Source organism: Chlamydotis macqueenii, chromosome 14 (assembly GCF_036417535.1).
Source record: "Chlamydotis macqueenii isolate bChlMac1 chromosome 14, bChlMac1.mat, whole genome shotgun sequence".
Lineage (NCBI taxonomy): Eukaryota > Metazoa > Chordata > Aves > Otidiformes > Otididae > Chlamydotis > Chlamydotis macqueenii.
In genome coordinates this window covers 19,253,865-19,271,673 of record NC_141569.1, presented here as the reverse complement: position 1 = coordinate 19,271,673, position 17,809 = coordinate 19,253,865, and the positions used below count along the sequence as shown (strand labels likewise).

Below are 17,809 nucleotides of genomic sequence, written 5' to 3'. Positions count from 1 at the left end.
CACCTGTCCCGATACAGCTAACGCGGATTTCCAGATGGGTTTGACCACAAAGGCCGTTCCTTATTGTTACGGAAACCAGCGAGGAGAAACGCTTGTGAATTGTGTGCAGATGAAGGATAGGGGAAAATGCTCAAATGCAGTACTTGCCAAAAGAATGGGCCGCTCTGGTACATTGTATTTCTCGTACATATCTGGTTTTATTTGTTCCAGTGAGACGTTCCGTAGTAACTGGGTATTCCATTACTGTCTCCCTCAGCACAAAGGCAGGCACAGTTGTGTTTAACATCTGGATGAATCAGACTGAAAGCAGACATCCTCCAGAAAGGAATAGTTTGGTTTTTGTGTCAAAAAAGAAAGTTAGAGCTAATGGCTTTTTAAATGCCAATTAATTAATATTCATTCATAATCCTTAATTTGTATATAAGAGAATGGAAGTGCTAATATCGTTTGCTAATTTTGGACTAGCAGTGGGCTTTGAAAAATGGAAAAGTGACACACTCTGTTGAGGGTGCTAAGTTATGAAATACATTGATTTGTAGTTGGCAGAAGTGCTTAGGAGGCCAGAGTGCTGGGTTCGTTCCTGTTGTGGGACTCTGAAGTGATTTTATGGTAAAGGAAATAGTCCTACTGCTGGCAGCTTAAGGCTTGTAAGACAAACTCCGGGGTACAAGGAGATTGTGAGACGAAGCTCCATTGCCACACCTCTGCTTTCTTTGTCTATTTTTCTCATGTGCTCAGCCTCCTCCTCGCCTGCATTCAGTGTTACAAGCTTTTCCAGTTAGCACAAGCTGAGTACTGCGCTCTCCTGTTGTCTGGGAGTATCGGGGTGAGCTGGCCTGGCTGTGCCGTCCCTCCGCTCTGGGAAGATCTGGTGGGATTCTGTGTCCTACCTTTTACGTGCAGGTACTCCCTAGGTGGGAATGACTCTGGGAACACAGCGAAGGGAGGGTGAGCGTTTCTGGATTGGTCGTAATGTTCATAGCACACAGTCTAAACCTCGCCAGCTCCAGCGGAAATTTCTCATTCCATTTAAGGAGCAGAGAAGGAATTGTTTAATCCATCTTTATTGCATCTAAAGGCCACAATCTAAATATCGCTACACACATATATTTATATACATCAATAATATATACATATATTTAATCCCACTTGATTAAGTGCAAACTGGACACTGCCACAGACCCAGCCCGGTGCCTCTGGATCCGTTTAGTCCAAAGCTGGAGCCGCAGCAGCGATGTTTGTTCCCATGGAAGTTTTGTCTGTGGAAAACACAATTACAGCACAGAAATTGGAGTCTGCAGGGTTTTTTCTGTCTGGGTCTCTTGGACTGTAATGACAGAGCCATCTGTTAAGCTTCTGAGAGTAGTTTTATATTATAATAGAAGAAAGCATGTAGAGCTGCCAGAAAACTGCTGTTCTTCAGAAGATACGATGGACTTGATGGCATTTCCCAGCCAGCCGGCTCTAAGTGTGAGAGTTAGCTCTCCCAGAGCTCCAGTACAGCCCAGGGAAGGCAGATTCTGAACACGTTTGGTCTGGGATGTGTGCGCGCAGGCCTCGTGCCTGTTACAAGCACTTGGATATTTCTAATTACAGGCTGTTAATAATCAGGCATATTTGAAACTGTTTTGCACAGAGCACTAACCAACTCTCGCTGGTAGTGATTCTGGAGTCAACCCACTTGTCCGTGGAAGGAGACGCTGAACTGAATTTCACCCATGTAGTGGCCGGTTTCTTCTCTTGTGGGCTTGATTTGATGCCGAAGCTGAGCAGTCAGCAGTAGGTCGGGGGGACTCTGAGAACTTTATTTTTCTCTCTTTATTGGACAGCCTTACTGGCAAGTAGTCAAGGAGGCAGAAATGAGAAAACATCTTCTGAGGGTGCTCTGCCCACTCATCCATGAGCGTGTGCTCGTGTTGCAGCTTACTCTGTTCCTGGAAATCAAATCTCTTTTTCCTTGCTGTCTGTTAAAATGTGATGGCTTACCCATCAGGGACAAAGCCGTCCTCTGAATGTGTCCTGATCTCTCTGAGGTTTCTTGCCCCTCTACCTGTACTGAGTCAAGCAGGGGAGGGAGAAGTAGGTTTCTGCCCTCAAAGAGCAACCTTCCTCCTAAACCTGGGGCAGGGGAAAGGCAGCTTGTAAAGGCTTTTTGAATTTTTTAAATTCTTCTTTGGTGTTCTCCAGGCTACTGCATAATATATATATACACACTAATTCTAAAGGAACTTGTCTGTGAAAAAGGAACAGTATCAGTTTTTTTTTTTCTTTCTGAAGTTTTGAGTTCTTTAGAGTCTGTAATACTTTAATGCTCTTGAATATTTTTGAGTCTGTTCTTGTAGCCTGTAAAAGCAGTGTGGATGGTAAACTTATGGCATCACATGCAGTGGATTAGATTTCAAGAAAAAGTTGTGAATGAAGTAAGAAGGGATGAAATGGAAACGACTGGAAAGAAATGCATACTTTTGGGATGAAGCTGTCATTTCTGGCAAAAGCAGTTTTTGTGAAGTGCTTTCCAAGGTAGAAACAAAAATAAGTGTTTGGTGTTTAGTAGATTAGGGGGTAATGATGATGGAAGCCAAGAGAGTTTGAGGCTGAGTAAGGAAAGTGAGGGAATTCAAGGACAATGCAGAAGTATGTGGCGGGTGACTGCTCTGATTAAAAGGTCAGGCTCTGCTGGGTGCTTGGAAAAGGTCTCACAGGGCTGCGAAGAATTGCCAAACCTGATCTTCATCATTAAATCCTTGGCCAGAGATCGGACCATGGTTCTCGGGTCCAAAAGCATTTTATTTGGGCCACAGCTTTTTGCCAGCCAAGTCTGCATGTTACTGAAATGCCAAACATTCGCGTCCAGCAGCGAGATGTCGTCACCCTGTGGGAAATGGCTCCAGGGAGGGTGCAGGATGGACCAGGTCTGGCATCGTGGCTCAAGCGAGGCTCCCACACTAGTCAGCAGGAATTTCTTCCTTCTCTAGAGAGCTAGGCATCACTGGGTGAGAAAGTTTTGGAAGATTTATATTCCTCCCCCATCACCTCCCTCCCCAAAAAAAGGAATACTGAGATGCATTATTTTCATCCTCCTCTAAACTCACTCAAGACACTTTCATCGCTCCAGAAAGCCTTAAGGCTGCATCTATAGTTTTTCCTGGGAATGTTTACATTCCTCAAAGTTCAGTGAAATTTATTTCTGTGCACACAAGACACAAACCTCATCTAAATCCCGCTTAGGCTCTGTTTTGGGAATGGCCGATACTGAATTTTCCTGACTCAGTAGCAGGGTAAGCTTCCCACCGTGCCTGTGTGAGCCAAACTTGAAAGTTTGTCCTTGGATTTTCATGTGTGATATCCTTGTCAGCCATTAGCTAGTTCTGGAAATTGCACTTAACGAGAAATCTGGTTTTTAGAGTCTTCAGAAATCTTTGCAAGAAAAATACAGATTAGCAGAATGTGTGTTTTCCAGTGCCCTAAAGGGATGTTGTTCTCGTATGTTGCCTTCCTGCTTGAAACCTAAAACTGAAGGTGCGAGGGGATAAAATTGTTGATTATATATTAGGAAGAAAAATACTTTTTTTTTTTTTCTTTAAGCTAAAAAAGAGTAGCTTTCAGAGATGCTGGGCACACAGCCACCCTTTCCTGGATGTGGTGTCTTTCCCCTTCCCTTGCCCTTTCAATAATCGTGTGAAAGTGATGGAATTTGAAGACTTCAGACATTCATCTGGAGTTTCTGGATACTTCACAGTCTGGTCACAGAAGCAGCTCTTATTTCCAGACATCCCACGTCTCAGTAAGATATAGTCACTGAGAACGCGTAGGTCATCTGTGTCATGAGTGCATGTAGACTTCTGTCTGGGAAGTGCTGGGTGGAGATCTGGGAACCTGTGCTAGATCAGCCCCCGATGACCTACCGAAGGCGTCTGCAATGCCGGGGGCTCTGCGCTCGCCTTCCCCAGGATTTCTTCTCCAGGCTTCCCCAGTACAGCCGGTAAGGTTGCCTGCTGGGGCAAGAGTCTCACCAATGGTACTTTGGTAGCAATTGGAGCTCATGGTCTGTGAACAGATGGGTCAGGTGCTGCAGACTGTGCAACTGATTGGAATCTGAAGAATTTTGGCTAATATTTACACTGGGTGTTTACCCTTTGATAAGAAACAGGTCATTCACAAACATGGACATGACATAATGTTGGGAGGTTGGTCACAGTGTTTGCTTTGCATTTCGCACACTTACCGTTCTCGTTGCCGGGAGAACAATTGCACGTTGTAGTTTGATCTGGATTAATAGCTGTGGCTTCCCCTCTATTTCCATGGAGCCATTTGTTTGTAAAGCACAGTTTTACAGAAATGGAGCTATGAAGCTTTCCATGTGTGAACATGTTAGGAGGGTGCTGCCTTCCTCTCCAGAGTGTTTTGGAGGAGAAATCCTGTCTGGTTCTCTGAAGTTACAGTTCCTCACCCGCAAACACCAATAGCCCAGTCTCAAGCAGAGGTTTGGACTCTGCCTGTGTTTGTCCAGGAAAGTGCTCGTTGTTGCCTCTCTGATGGGAAGATTGTGGTGGTAAACTTTCAGGGAGCTGCACCAGTAGGCAAACGTGCCGCATGGCTGTGTCCAGTGCCGGGGCTGTTTTCCCTGGGTTGCTGAGGGTAAATTGGAGACTTGGTAAAGAAATGACGCGTGTTTCAGGTGGGTGACACTTTGGGCGAGCGCTGTATGTAACTGCAGGCAAGTTACGGATTAATTAGCAGCACCTAATACAATCTAAATGAGGTCAAACAAGAACAAACTGTAAATAGAAGAAAGCTTGCCCTTCAAAGATGGGTAAGTTGTTAATGGACGGCAGTCTGGAGTTGCTGACTCTTCTCTGTACAGAGTTAATTTGCCAGAGGCGTGAGGCTCTGACCTACTAAGTTTGCTGCAAGGAATTCGAGATTGTGCAATAGAAAGCAGCTTTCCCTAGAACTAAGAGGCTGAGGTGGTGACTGGCATTTTAACAACAGTTTGTGACAGAGTGGGACTTCAGCGGGACTCGAACCTGCACTGAACGCTGGGGACTGGATCTGATGAACGTTTGGGAGAAGAAGTTTTAATGGAAGCACTGGAAGAGCTGGGGTGATGTACAGTGTGGGCTTCCTGGCACTGCCTTGCCACTGCTGTTTTTTTTTTTTCTATTATGGTGGAAACTTGGAACAAATCTTGTTTTGAGACAGCCCAGCCTGGTGTGCACAGTGTCCTCTGTCACCTGGGTTTTGATCTTCCTTGGCTGTCAGTCTGCTGGGAAGACTAGACAAGTTCTGTTCCCTACGGAGACCCTGTGTCTCTTCCACGCTGTTATCCGTCGAGTTTGTCAGATCTGTTGAGCAGAGAGTGCCTGTTCTAGATCTGCAAACTGCGTTGCATAGAGGGCTGTGCCCTGTGCAGGGTTTCCTGGGTAGTACTGGAGTAAAGATAATAAATCGGTGGATGGAAGTCAAGTTGGCCTTTTTTTTATAAAAAAAAAAAAAAAAAAAACCTCCAAAAAAACCCAACAAACAAACAAAACCCAACAAAACTTTGGACCTTAATAGGTTGTTAGTGGCTTTATTTCTTCCTTGGGCATGGAGTGACACAGTGTTAATATGCTTCCCTTCATCTTTTCTGGTATACTTTTAATCTAACCTTTTTGGTTTTGCTTACAGAGGTTTACAAGGGAAATATTGTGAGCTTGTCTGGAATGTCCATGCTGTATTACAGCCTTGCCAGGGCATTGCTGAAATCTCGAGACAGCGTGGTCCGTGAGGGTGCTCTACCACCTACCAGCTGAGGAGAACAATAAATCCATTGTTAATGGCAGCTGAGTTTTAGGTACATTAATTGTTTGTTTTCCATGCGAAAGAGAAGGCAGATTTCTCACCATTCTTTAAACACATGGAGATCAACAATTCTGCATCCAGGGTTTAGGAAACATCTTCCCCAAAAGAAAAACAGCAGATTTTCCCCTAAGATGTATTTCAGTATTGTATTATTTAAATTTTAACAGAGACTTCTGGAGAACTGTATTACTTCAGTTGTTACAGTTTTTCAGTCACTTCAAGGATGTGAAATCGCAAATGTGATCTTGAGCAAAACAGATGTGCAAAACGCGAGCCGTGGCGAGAGTGGGACCAGAGGCACCCAGTGTGGGTGAAGTTACAGTTCCTCTTGCTTATCTGCACTTCTCCACAGAGCAGGACAGGCCTCAGGGAGCTTCAGCCAGGCAATGGAAGAGACTGCACAGGAGGAGCGGACAGAGGAGGGAATGTCCTGCGAGATGCTGTGTCCTCCTGCGTCTGGTGCAAACAGGGACTCGGCGCTCGATGCTGTTTCTGAGTCAGGTGTTCTTACAGTGGCCTTTAATCTACTGAAATTTTATTTCCTGTTATTTCTGGTATCATCATAAAAACCTGAAACAAAAATTCTTCACTCTGTTGCTGACCTCACTGTAAATCACAAACAGGTAGCTTGAAATAATGGGGGAAGAGATCTTGGGAACACTGGTACAGGAAACCAAGAGAGTACTTTCTCTGATATACATAACCCAAAGCACAACAGTTATTTAAATTCTACACATAGCTATGAGAAGCCAGAGCCACATTCTCGCTGTAAATCAAGGTAGCTCAGCGGACGTCAGTGGAAGGGTGCCAGCACATCCAGACACAGACTTGGCTCGCTCTGTTAACAGCAGCAGTCGAGCAATGGAGCTGTGTGGAGAATTTCCACTGGAACAAAATTCTGATCAAAAAAACCCCCAGAGATAAGAATGACAGAGGAATCTGCCTTCTGGTTCTCTCGTGGAATGTGGCTCCCACGGGGTTTGATGCTGTGCCCTCCCAGCACCTCCAGAGAGCCCCAGCTTGCCCAGCTCGGCGGGACCCAGCGTGCGGTGCTGCGGGTTTTCAGGTGCAGTCTGTGCGTTTAGATAATGTAACAGCAACGTGATGGCAACCGCGGTACAGTCTGATTCTGCGTTTAGTGTCAGCGCAATCCTTCTCTCAGCTGCTTTTCTTCCTCTGTAGCTTCAGAAAATCCAGTATTTTCCTTTTACCACACATCTAAAACTTTTATTTCTTTAAATTATTCAATCCATCATGGCAAAAGGATGGGGAATGTCCTCATCAGCCATTGACGCTTGGTGTTTCCCAGGGGACCCTCTTATTCAGGGACAGACAGATTTCACAGTTGCGTTTTACACCATCTCTAAAGAGAGAGACAGCTTCTCCAGGTGTCCTCGAGTCGGTTTCTTAATGAAATTTCAGAAAAAGGCCCAGCAGAAACTCCCACTGTGCGATGTTATGCTGTTTTCGTTTCCCAGAAACTAGTTAATTTGTTGTGCCCCACCAGTCCCAGTTCCCTTTATAGATTAACGTGTGTGCTTTGGCTCCTCTCCATCTCTTCCTTTGGCTCAGACTGAATGATACCGGGACTATCTGTGAAACAAGGCAGGAATGGGAAGGTTTTTGGATTAAACAGCAACATCACCCCCGAAACCTCTCTCTCTGCCAGCTTTGAGGCCCCGCTGCAGAAGTACGGCACTGGGAACAGCAGATGAAGGGTCTGGTTCAAGCTTTTTGAAGAAAACAGACCTGTAATGTCATGGTAGGATTTGGAAAGTTTGCATCTCCTCAGAAGATGTGTCACGCGGAGCAGCTTGTCACCAAAGGTTTTCAAGACTCTTTGCTTTCTTTTAATAACTAATCAATCTTTAGAACTGATTTTAAATGTGAATTACTAAGCGAGGTCTCTGACTGGTACCCGTCTGGCTTACGAGGTTCAGTCTTTTATGAGGGGTTCGTGTTAGCCGTGAGCGTGTCGGGGTTTGGAGCTGGCAGAGGCGGCTGAGGGGGTCACAGCGGAAGAGCAACCACCTCCTGCGTGACTTCTGCTGGCCTGTTAAGGGGGCTGCTTGTAGAAACCTCATTTATTAAACGAAACCTGCGTGTACCCTGTATAACAGTAAATGTCAGGTGCTGCTGATAAACATAGGCTGTTCCCTAGGCTCTGCAAAAATTGTGGATTTGTGGTCCATGAACTCCAAGCTGATGCTTTTCTAGTGCATTTGCTGTTTGCCGGGGAGTTCTTAGCATCAGCCATAAAAATATTTGGCTGTCTTTGAAAATCCATGATTTGTTACTGATAGCAGAATCTCTCATCGAGATACTCTGTCAATCTCTCATCAAGCCGCTTTCTGTGAGCCTCTGGGGAGGGTTTTCCGAGATGTGTATTTTTGAGTGTGGATGGGAATGGCATGGAAGCTCTCTTAAACGACAAACCGGTTCATCGTGGTCATGAAATAAAGTGTGATTTGGTTCTTGCTTCACTGAGAAACAACGGAAGCCTCGAAGGAGGGAGGAGAAGGCTGATAAGAGTGATTGTATGTATCTATCTATATGGTTTCTTCCTATTTGATAATTCTTCTGGGTTAACCTGTGCTCTGCTTCTTTAGTACCATTGTCCGTGCGGCACTGACACGTCCAACTGTCCACGGGTTCGTATTTCTGTGTGAGATTTTCTGACAGGAAACGTGGAGGCACTGGTGGGGTTTGGGGCACGCTGTGTAATGCCGTTGCAGTCATGTCGCTGCAAACCTCCACGCTGTTTAGGTCGGGGCTGTGTCCGTCTGAATGAGAGCAAGGCACCAACCCACGGCTGTGACTGGTTTTGAAACACAATTCTAAGGCGCTTAGAAATGGCAACCAGCCATGTTGTATTTAAGAACCTCCAGGATTAGGCAGCATCAGAGCTGGTGTTTTCAACCCCTCAGATTTATTTCTAGGCAGATTCGGAAACTAGTTTTGATTCTGGCCCTTGATATGTTGCAATCATAATGGAAGGGCATCTTCTAATTGTATGTATAGTCTCCTAGATTTAATGAAGAACTAGAGAACCCTTGTTATTAAAGACTTAGTTGCTCTGTTTGGGGTAGAGAAAATGATCGTTCCAAGATCCTGATAACTACTGAAGCCAGAAATTTACTTCCAGCTCCTCTAAATACAATTTTCAAGTTCTCATCTTGAGCACATATGCGATGCTCACTGCCTGATCTCCCAACTGCAATCAGAATCCTCCCACTGAGCCTTTCACATATTTCTCTTTCTTTTTAGGATCCTCTAGCTATTACTGGAATGTGACTACAGAGAAAAATGTGCTTTTCTGACAATTTGGGTGTGGACATTTAATCACTTTGACTTCTGGAAATGCTATGACATGGCTTCATCTGGGAACGAGATAGAAAGATGGACTCATAGACAAGGCGGCAGAACTGGAGAGCTAGGAGAGCCTGTGCCCTCTCCTGAAAATGGTAATTGTCTTTCGCCGGTGAAGTCACTCAGTAGCATAGATCATCTCTTGCACCTCCCTGGACGAGCAGACTCTGCCTACAGCTCTTTCTCAGGGGGATCAAATGTTCTAGAGTATCCCACCCCATCGTACTGCTGTGAAAACTGCTGTTTGCCCCCAGAGCAGGTACCGTACATGGACTCAGAATATGTAAGAGGTGTTTATAATCTCAGTGCAGCAAACTCTGACCTCAAAGGCCTGCATCCACACAAGGCATCAGACCCAAGCATCCATACCAACTCTCACAGCACCAGCGAACGCTGTGGAAGCACTCCTACCCGAGGGATGGTAAATCAGGGACCGCTGCCTCTGACTGCACCTCCGCCTTCTCCTCCCGTGCGACTCGACAGCTATCAAGTCACCAGACACCTTGAAAACTCAAGAGGGAGGCACAACTCTGGAAGTCACAGTGAGTGTAGCGTGCAGCCTCCGTGCGTGCAGGACAATCACCTAGCAGACAGGGATGTACCACGGAGCCAACACAGGCATGAAACCACTGAGCAAGATCTGGTGGCTGCTAGGAGAAAGACTCTGGAAAACAAAGGCTTTTCTTCTTCTGATTCTGCAAGTGAGGTATCTGTATCAAACATTCCAGGGTTAAAGACAGAGGAAAATGGAGAGCGGAGCCCATCCCAACAACCTATAAAGAGAAGCAATCCACACATTTTTAGCAGACCTTCTTCATTCATTTTTCAAGAATATTTGAAGACTGATGCTGTGGCTAATGTCCCTAAAATACTTTCTGCTTATAATTCAGTTCATGCGTATAAAATTCCTGAAGAGATGAACTCCAGGCGGTATCACCCGGTGCGTACCAGCCCTAGCGCTGTTAATGATCCACGAGAAGACAAACAGTGTCCCTGCGGCGTACGCAAGCCAGCGTTCAGAGAAGCAGATCTGCAAAGTGTGGTGCCAGAACCCAGCCAACAGTGCCTGCTCCGCGCCGAGCTGCATCCAGACTTGGATCAAGATGTGTTTGAGGATGGTTGTGATTTAAAATATATGGAGAATGCTCTTCTCGTTAAAAATGCTTCCAGGAAGGTGAACAGTTGTACAGATGAAAATCAGTGCTGTGACTCTGAAGGAAAAATCGGGAGCGATGTCAGGGAACCGCTCCTGAACCAGCAAGCCAAAATGCAGAGATCATCGCTGTCCCGCAGCTACAATGCTGTGGAAGCGGAGCGCCCCGGCTGTGAGGAGTTGGATCAGGGAAATAAGGAATGCTGTGATACTACTAACCAAATGTCATTTTTCAGACCAAAGGAAGATTCCACATCTCAGTTTTTACACGAAGTCAAGAAAGAAAAAGAGGCTAACAACAGCAGTCCTAACGCTAGCGCGCGTCTAGAAGGGGAGGAACCTCCTGTTCAGAAATATCAACCTGAATTTCAGAAACAGCTCTTAAGACAGCTTGGGGATGATCTTGCTGGTGAACAAATAACCAGGCAGACGACTCCCATGCTTTACTATCTTTCTGGGGGGAAAACCACCAATGTCCTGCACCACAGCAAGCTTGCCCAATGTCAAGAGGACTTGAGGAACTCACCAAAGGAAGTTCCAGCAAGCAGCTACTCTGCCTCAGTGCGGTGTCTAGAGATACAAAGGGAAAGCAATCAGCCTCAGAGGACCAACCACCACCATCGGTGCAGTGCAGCTGATCTGCTCGAGACTGAAGATCTCACTCTTGGGAGTCCTGCTTCATCCATGGAGGAGAGTTTCAAGAATGACTACAGAGAGAAACTTAAAGTGGCTCAGAAAAAGGTTCTGAGAGAAACCTCCTTTAAAAGAAAAGACTTACAGATGAGTTTGCCCGTTAGACTCCGACAGAAACCCTCTAAAAGGCCTTCAATTGAACACCTTAGGTCTTTCTCGTTATCCAGTGCAAGTGACGATGCCAAACCTGGTCCTTGTTCCCCTCCTCATCTAGAATCTTTGGAAAGCTTCAATAGAGATGGAGAAATTAAAAGGCCACAAACAGGCCGAATAGGGGGAAGGAAAAGGGTAACAACGGAGCAAAAGATACTGTGTTATTCTGAACCTGAGAAACTTGATCAGCTGTTGGATAAGGAGATAGCATGGAGTCAAGTCAGGGGTGAAATCACTGAGCGAGATATCGTGGTGGCTAGGAGAAAGACTCTGGAAAACAGAGAGAGGGCACTTTCCAGTTCAAGTATCTCCAGGATGGAGCTGAAACAAATCCAGCACACTGCACTTCTTGAATACATGGAGAGAAAGATTCATCAAAGGCCAGGTAATTCACAGCATCTCCTGCTGCATAAGCCACCCCTGCAGAAGAGGCTGTCGCATCCCAAATGGCCTCCTGGCAAGGCTTCCAATCCAAACGGGAGCAGGAAGGTGCAAAACAATGAGGCTTCCTGCCAAGCTTTCTCTGAAGAAAAATCACCAGATGTTTTTCCTCCTTTGGCTTTTGTTCCCCCGCTGAGCGTGACCGGCAGGCGTGACCCCAGCTCTGCTGGTGCAGCGACCTCGAGCCACGACCCACCTCCCAGTGAAACGGGCGGGAGCTGCGCCAGCAAGCGTGCGTCAGCTGAAAGTCTCCCACAGGCAGGTGATCCTCACGAGAGATCACAACCAACTCCTCCTTCCACACAGGTAAGAAAGATGCTAAGACAGTAATTATTGTTTGAGTCCAACTTGCGACTGTCCACCTGTCTTAAAGAAGCGTGGGACTAGTCACGTAAAAAACTGCTGAACATCCCAAATGAGGAATTAAGACTTGATTTTAATTTTTTTTTTTTAGCATGCAGTAGAAACATTATAGATGAGGAGAAGAAACCACACTTGCTTCATCTATGTGTGTCTGTTTGAAAGCAAAACGCATGCTCTGGTTTGTGGTGCGCAGGAGAAATAATTTGGGAGGATTTGGGGAGAAGCGCTACCAATTTTAACGCATTGGATGTTTATGATTAATGACAACAATTAATTGTTCTTGAAAGTATTTTGCAAGAAAGTACTGCACAAACAAGATGTTCTTTAACACGAAAAGTTGAAAGAGAATTGCGTGAGGATGGGAACTCCGTACGAGCTGACTGAGACGCACACGCAGTCTGGGCAGAGCCATGTGTTACCGCTCACAAGCGCAGGGGTAAAGGCAGGGAGGATGAGGAGGGTCCACTTCCAGGGACGCGCTGTGCCAGTGCCGTGGGCTCTGCATGGGGGCTGACAACGCCGGGCTCGTGAGGGTCCCTCCCAGAGCTGCAGAGGGGTGGGGGTCCGGCACTCGGAAGACGTGTTTGCGGAGAACACGTGCTGTATGCAGGACAACGCTGTTTGCGTTTCAGCCGTCACTGCTGTTGACTGCAGCAACTTCATTAGTGCGCTGTCCCAGAAAAGGTTATTGTAGAATTTTTTATAAATGACCAGCCTTTTCGGCTGCTGAATTTGAAGGACAGTAGCTGTGGAAATTGTTGTCGAGGAGAATAGAAGGGTCAGAAAATTAAAATCCCACTGAGGAGGCTCACAAACCTCCACCAACGCTGCCTGCTTTCTGAACTGTGATGAGAGTAGAGGATAGATTGTGTCGGCAGCTGTTCTTTGGTTTTCTAAGAAAAAATGATGGATGCTGCCTAGGAAGAGCATCATAGCAATTTCATTAATAAAAGAGAGAGACAATCTAAAAAACCAAACTACTAAACCAGAACAAACAAACAAAAACCCCCCAAAGCAGAAATCTTGGTGAAGCTACTCAGAGATCCGCTGTTGACTTCTGTTTCTGGGGATGGCAAACACAGGAGTAAAATTAAACCACTGCGCATCTGGAAATGCCGGCTGTCCCAGCGTGCTCTTTCCCTTTCCAGGACACTCTCAGATGTGCCGGTGACGCAGCGGGACCCTCCCGGGATTGCGAGAGCTCTCTGGGCACCCCCAGGTAAGGCTGCGAAGGCTGTGCTAGGCAGAGCCTGCACGCAGGGTGCGCGAACTCCAACGGCACGACACCGTGGTCATCGGCTTCTGCCCTCCCGTCTTGGGATTCTTCGTTGTCCATATGGGAATATTCATCCATATTTGTTTTATTTTGGGGAAGTCTTTAAAATAATTTCTGCTGTGTGCAGCAGCAGTGGGAAATGCAAAGCGTCCATGAGCCGCTCTCCCTGCAGCAGCCGCTCTCCTTCGGATCGCTGGGATCACAGCTCCCTCATCTGAGCTCCGGCAAAAACGGCACCTGCCACAGCGCAGTTTTGAAAAATATGTGCTCACAAAGTGCTGTAAGAGGGGCTTTTGGTGTGGGTTTTTTAAAGGAAAAAAATATTGTGCTGTTCACACATAGCTAACTGGAAAGTCTGCATGTTAACTCTCAATGTTTGAAATTTTCCTTAAATTTCCTAGTTTAGCTAAGAGGCTTAGCAGGTCAGCATGAGTGTCACTGGAGGTTCTGGATGGAACAGTATCATCATAAACACATTTGATTGTAGCTCTGTAATACGTACTAAGTAATGGAAAGATGAGAAATCCAGAATTGGTTTCGTTAGTAATTAATTTAGGTGATTACTTTTGGGAAATAGCTGTAAGCAGGCTCTAAGTTTTCCTTCTGTTACAGCTGTACCTCATTTTTTCCTCTTTGTTTTCCTCCACCAGAAAGTGCTGTTGTGCTGTGGTGGAAAACCCAGGCTAGACTGGGTGTGCTTGCTGTATTAATTACTCAAACAAAATTTCCAGCTGGGACCAGCAGGAAGAGCAAGCTATGAGCATTACTCACACCGACAGCATCTGTGGGTTAGCAAAAAAAAGCTTGAGGATGTTCTTATGCATATTTTGCATCCATTCAGTTACACAATACCATTTTGTGGTAGTTTTCACCGGCATTATCCATTTTCCCCTGGTAACTGTTACAGTTTTTTTAGCCTGCAAGCTGGTCCTACCCCACCGTTGCAGGGAACGAGTGAGAACAAGGCCCGCCGATGTTTGCCGTGATTTTCTTAGGTGTTTCTTTTCATTGTCTGTCACTCCAGAAACATTTGTCAATCCACCATCACAAATATTGCAGCATCATCACGCTAGTGTACGTATCGTAGTACAGCATCACGTTGCGATGCCACGGTGTTTTGCAGGGGGTATTTTTAGCACCTTTTTGATGGAAAGGCTTTTGCAGCATTGAGGGCATCGTTAAATCACCAGATCCAGGTGGTTCAAGTCAAAGTCAAATGAGGTTTTTAATTTTTAATTGCAGTAAATAGGTGGCTATGATGAGATATCTCTAAGTGGCATTGTTGTCATTATCTAGTATGAACTAGGATTAAATTTTCCTTTGCCAAGCTGACTTCATTTTTTGGGTGAAAAGCTAAAATGACTGTGTTAAAGCTGCAAAGTGGAGCTGGAAGAAGGGAAACTGTGGGAGAGGAGGGAATTTCAGGAATAGCAAGACTTTCACGGGTGAGCCACAGCACAGCCCAGTTTGGCCCCAGGAAAAGCTTTGCTTTGTGTCCCGCCAGTGCCTGCATGAGCTGGGTAAACACAAGCCTTGGATGAACAGTGTTTCCTCTGTGTTGGTATTCAGTTTGCCTGAAGAGAAGGAAGCTCTAGATGTCTTCTCTAACAAGGATTGAGAACTGATGCGTAGGAGACAGTGACGGTGTGAACTGGTTCACACTCTTGAGCTGAAACATTCTTGGTGTAGACATAAGAAGGTGCAAGGAACAGGACAGTAAGGGTTTGCCCTCTTGCAATATGATCCCTGTGTTACAAGAGGAGCTGGTGGAGGAAAATGCAAAGTGCAAATCGTCTTCTTGTTACTGCCAGGTGGTGCCCAGGTGTGGCCCGAGAAAGGTCTCGGCGAGCCTCGCTCCCCGTGAGTGTCTTGTCCTGCGGCACCGTCCTCACCAAGGCTGGTGGGATGGCTGCGTGCTTTCTGTCCATTTGTTGAACAGCATCAGTGTGACATTTTAAGGTGGTTTTTACCAGAAAACGTGTATGTTGGTCATAATTAGAAACTGAGAAATTTAATGCGGGTTCAAACAATGTGGAGTGGTGCAGCTGAATGTTTTGCATGCTCCCTTTTTTTCCCCAAGCAAAATTAATAGGTATTATGAAATCTGAATTTAAAAACCTTTAATAAAAAGAGGAAGCTGGAAAGATAATGACAATTACCTGTAGCTGCTTAAATAGTCTGCAAAAATACCGATTGTAGAGGGAGGTATCTGAAATAAAAGGAAGTGTCTTCTTTCTTACAGTTTCTGTGATCCTGAGAAAAATGGATGTGAGGAACCTGAATACAAAGACAATGACATAGCTGGACACACGTGTTGTCAGGTCACTAAGGAGCTGACTCCCGACACCTCCATTCCCAGTCCAAGAAGAGGAAGCAAGGAAGATGCTCAAGTGGAGGAGGAATGCAGGACTAAATCTCTGAATGGCAATGCTTTAATAAAGTGCCCAGAGCAGCAGCCTGCAGCTTCTCCAGAGCAAGAAACGCACTGCCACGCACCTCACCAAGGAGACAAAAATACAGCCAAAGGCCTAATTGCAAAGGAAACATCCGTGCACAGCAGCCAGGATGATATTCCCCCCGAGAGAGAGACAAATCTGCCCAGAAGGAGACTGCAGTCTCCTGAAGATCAGCGATATGAAGAACTTGCTATGGAGATCGTTGCCAAAGACAATTCTCTGGCTGATATTCTAATGCCTCATCCTGTTAGAAAAACTGCTCTAGACCTGATGGAGGGTCTGTTTCCCGTTAACATTTCCATGCTGGATAAATCACACAGAAAAAAGGGAGATGTACAGCACGCGCAGGAGAACGAGTGAGTAGACAAAAACAATTATCTAGTATTTTAAGCTATTTTAGTGTATGACCATCCTGTATATACTAGTAGTAAGATGACACGAGCGTATTTTAAAATTTGTGTTTCATTAGCAAAATATTTTAGCTTTCTGATTTATATACCAAGAAATATCTGAGGCCATGGGTATGTGACAGAAGTGTGGTTCAGTGATACCTTATTAAAAGGGACGGTGACAAACCTGGGCTGCAAATCTTGAGAGTGATTCTGAAGTCAAGATGCATAAAAACAGGAACATAATGTTTGTGAACAAAACACTAAGTGTTTGCCGCAGGTATTTCTTTTCTGTTCCAATAGCAGGAAAAGTAGTGAAGATGCAACAGAAGAACGTCCTGAATCCGAACATGATGCCAAGCAAAGGAGCAAAGATCCTACCTCTCAGGGAAACCAAGTTCCGAATAGGAGCAGAGACGGCACAAACGGCCTGGATGACATCACGTCTATGAAAGTACGTAGATGCCCGTCAGAGGAACCACTGTTTCTTCACCATGACAAAAAAAAAGTTAATGCCACATGTATTACTGTGGATATTTTTATTCATTACTTTTATCCCAAGAATAATGTTTCACAATGGCTTTGAATCCACTTTTGCCAGTAAGGTGAAGTCTTGGCAATCTGGCGTATTGATTATAAATGGTGATATCTGAATCCTGCCTGGTTGGATTCAGATCTCTCCTCCCACACACTGCTCTTCCGCAGGTCATCGGGGATGGGTTGTACCTAGAACAAGCACACGGGGTTGGTTAGACACTTCCTCACAAGGCCAGCTCCTGCGCAGCAGCTGACTCACAATGTAATGCTCAAATCTGGTCTCAAAATCCATAAAATTCGTTACAATTGGCAGCCTAAATAAGAAATATTTTTTTACTCTGAGAGAACTGGCACTAGTTCCTGTGGACTACAGTGCCCTGTTCCTTTCCATACGTGCAGGGAATTGGGGTAGCTTGGACATGGCTGGACTACGATAGAAAAATGGCAGCTTGGAAGGGCAATATGTAGCTATGAAGAATTAGATGGTTTTTTCCGATATAGAAACCTGGCCATGCTTCATCCCAGGTAGCGCCAATCTGCCTTCCCAAAGCTCCTCCTGGTATGCACATGGCGATATTCTTCATCACCCGCTGTCTAACTGCTGCTCCCGTTCACCGTGGCATTGGTGGGTTTCCAAGAAAAGCTGATGGGGTTGCTCTGCTCCGGTCCGGGGCCTCTTCTGTATCAACATTTCCGTATAAACCAGCTTCCTCCGCTTGCTTTGCTACCCAGGCGCTGTGGCTTGCTTGAATCACCCGTGGAACTGACTTTTTCCGCAAATGTTATAAATGAAATTCCCGTCAGTTCTTGTAAAGCTTGGTAATAGAGCTGCGAGTTCATGCTCGTGTCTTAGAGCATAACCGCGTGTAATCACGTTGTAATCTTTATTGTAGCTCACTTCTGAGGGGAAGCTCTCTGAGCTAGGGATTATATTACCAGTTAAGGCGATTACCCGTAATTTGCCTTTCAGAGTTGGAGAATGAAGTACAGCGTTTTTCTTTTTCTTTTCTAGAGCTTAAAATTATTTTAAAAGTCCAAAATTTGGCAAAGATGTAAGGAAAATCCATTCTCTAGAAATTATATGGATTCTCTTTGGCAATAACACCTTCCTATGACTTTTTTTTTTTTTTTTTTT

The 17,809-nt window shown here is 45.5% G+C and overlaps 1 protein-coding gene across 4 annotated transcripts in view; it reads left to right on the top strand.

Moving 5' to 3' along the window:
* SHROOM1 (shroom family member 1) overlaps positions 1–17,809 on the top strand; it is a 45,905-nt gene that overhangs the window by 26,153 nt on the left and 1,943 nt on the right. For 3 of the 4 annotated variants that reach the window (XM_086758816.1, XM_086758817.1, XM_086758818.1), the window contains 4 exons: positions 9,112–11,959; positions 13,165–13,235; positions 15,535–16,104; positions 16,441–16,591. In XM_086758816.1, the coding sequence (XP_086614942.1) occupies positions 9,215–11,959; positions 13,165–13,235; positions 15,535–16,104; positions 16,441–16,591 (3,537 nt within the window). In that variant the 5' untranslated portion in view covers positions 9,112–9,214. The remainder of the gene's footprint in view (positions 1–9,111; positions 11,960–13,164; positions 13,236–15,534; positions 16,105–16,440; positions 16,592–17,809) is intronic. The other variant, XM_086758819.1, reaches the window with a different exon arrangement.